Below are 2,540 nucleotides of genomic sequence, written 5' to 3'. Positions count from 1 at the left end.
GCGTTTCCAATGCGAACGAAATTAGATACAATCACAATTCCCACGAGATAAGCGGACATTGTAAAAGTGCGATCAAAGTGTGTCCACATCATGCCATTTTCTACATTGTACTTCTCTCGTATCGGCCAATTCGACAATACCCTGTATTCTTGACGATGCATCACGGAGATCATGAAATAAGCTTTTATCGCTGGCTCGTCCCAACATGGAAACATTCGTCTGGCATTATTTGGCGAGAAAAACGTTGCGGCCAACCTGTAATTTTAAACCTATAATTTTTTAAATAATGACTACCACTCGTGACGAGTAGGACGCAAGAGTTCAGAGAACACTAGTTATTGCGTTTATTATTACATTATACGTAATAATTATTTTGTTAAGAGTAGAAAAAGAAATGCCGTTTTATTTTTAACTGAAATTAAACATTCTTCTAAACATGATATCATGCATTTCTTGCAAATACTTTATTGTAATTGTACTTACATAATGGAAAACAGTTTTAATAATTACAAAGCTACATGTTTAAGCAATGTCTTGCCGAACTTTGTATGTTATAAGTTGATATACGACGAAAGTAATAAGTAAAAGAAAGTAATAAATAGAAGTAATAAATAAAGGTAATAACAAATAGCGTTTACGTATGCACGTTATAAGTACATTTTTAATATTTTTAATGTTTGCTTACGTCCTGTTTCCTTTCTTATCTGTGTATGGAATTTTTATAAAACCATTGTCTAGAACACCACTCTGAGAAAAATTACCAGCAAACTTCATGTTTAGGGTGTAATTACCGCGATACAATTCATTCTCGAAATGTAGCGTCAATATATTCGTTTCATCGTCATAAGTATGTGCTGTCGGTTTATAGATTATAGAGTCGTTTATCAACGTTGTCGCCGTTTTATTTATTTCTAATTCTTGCGAGTGTAAGCTTATGTAAAAGGATGCGTAAACAATGTTGACGGTGACACTGGTTTCACCATGAAAAGTATTGCCTTCTTTGAGATGCGGAATAATCAGACTAATGTTATAATCAACTGGTATTGCGTTAACGGGTAAGCGATAGATAAATTTTGTTTTATCAGCGATAATATAGTCCGTGATTGTGGCCAATATTAGGCCGATATGTAGTAACAATTTTAAGATTTCCATGTTAGTACTCGTCGTCTTAGGTGTCTGTAATTTTTCGTTGGAACAAAACAAATAATACAATTCAGTTTAATGTAATTAGATATTACATATTAATGTAATTTGATATTAATTTTGATACGAAAATAGAAATGACTAAAGAATAGAAGGAGAAGAAGAAAATATAATTCCAACTTTTATCACGAAAACTATATAGGAGATTTACTTCGGGCAAAATAATGAATATTTTTTTATATATAACATTGGATATATCTCGATGTACTCGCAAGTAATTTATTCTGTTACTTTTATATTTTTTAAGAATTAAAAAAAATTAATTTAATCAGGTTTTGAAAAGGACTTTGGGCATCTAATTGTAAATGACGTGTGTATGTACATTTGACAGCAATAAATATTTCGTCATTAGAAGAAAAAACGTAAATACATTTTGTTAATAAAATTTGAATTATTTAATTATCGGTTAGCAGTTGTTTGTAAAAAAAGCAAAAAATAAATTTGTTCCTTGTGTTTCATTTGCGTCCTAATATATTTTCGCCTAATATCTATTTAATGTTTATTAATTTTGGTTATTAAATTTCTTGAGAGAGATTTTTGCTCGGAAGTTATTAGATAGAAATTTGAAATTATAATTGTCAAATAATAAATAGATAAATATTTGTCAGATGTAAAAACAATATGAAAAAGTCAAGAGGCCAAGTATCAGCAAATAAAAGTTGTGTTATTGTTGAAATATTCTAAACACAGAATAATTTAATTTATTGAAAGAAACTTAGTATAGTTGAAACGTCCAGAATGTTCTGTCTACCTTTGGACAATAAACTATAGAAGCTAGGTTTTAACAGTAACGTTCTTTGGCTGCGATCGGATTCACGCTCACAGCGCTGTAAGCATCGCTTTATCTTCGTTTGATATTCGATGTGCAACGAAGACAGAATGATCGTTACAATGCTGTGAACGTGAATCAAACCGCAGCCTTTATTTCCTCGAATTTGGCCTTTTTACTTTCTCATATATATGTATAATTTTCGTTCCTCAGTTTTTAAATAATAAATGAACCGAAAAGTAAAAATATAGAATAAATAAAGAATCTCTGATTAATTTCTAAAACAAATTATTAATATAATTATCAATAAAATTGTTTTATTTATTTATCAATAATAATAATAATCTCGTCTTTTGTATAACTTTAAATTTTGTTCTACGTTCGGAACGCTATGTGTTAAGATTTCGAAATTATATTAATTCTTTCCAGCTCTCATTTTGCCAGCTCACGCAGCAACAATAAGAAACAAAATATGTCGATTGATTTAAAATATATATATTTAAAATGAAAATTTACAATCCATGAGAATAGATAATCTCGACGAAATAAAATAAAATTTAATTATGTG

General features: G+C 29.4%; 1 protein-coding gene across 1 annotated transcript in view; it reads right to left on the bottom strand.

The window, feature by feature from the left end:
* LOC112461235 (endoplasmic reticulum aminopeptidase 1-like) overlaps positions 1–1,165 on the bottom strand; it is a 1,860-nt gene extending 695 nt beyond the window's left edge. Inside the window, exons 1-2 of the mRNA XM_025026402.1 lie at positions 686–1,165; positions 3–255 (exon numbers count right to left, since the gene is read on the bottom strand). Of these exons, the coding sequence (XP_024882170.1) occupies positions 3–255; positions 686–1,152 (720 nt within the window). The 5' untranslated portion in view covers positions 1,153–1,165. The remainder of the gene's footprint in view (positions 1–2; positions 256–685) is intronic.
* Between the last annotated feature and the right edge of the window lie 1,375 nt (positions 1,166–2,540).

Source organism: Temnothorax curvispinosus, unplaced genomic scaffold (assembly GCF_003070985.1).
Source record: "Temnothorax curvispinosus isolate PA1 unplaced genomic scaffold, ASM307098v1 QBEX01011186.1, whole genome shotgun sequence".
Lineage (NCBI taxonomy): Eukaryota > Metazoa > Arthropoda > Insecta > Hymenoptera > Formicidae > Temnothorax > Temnothorax curvispinosus.
This window is presented reverse-complemented; position numbering and strand designations above follow the sequence as displayed.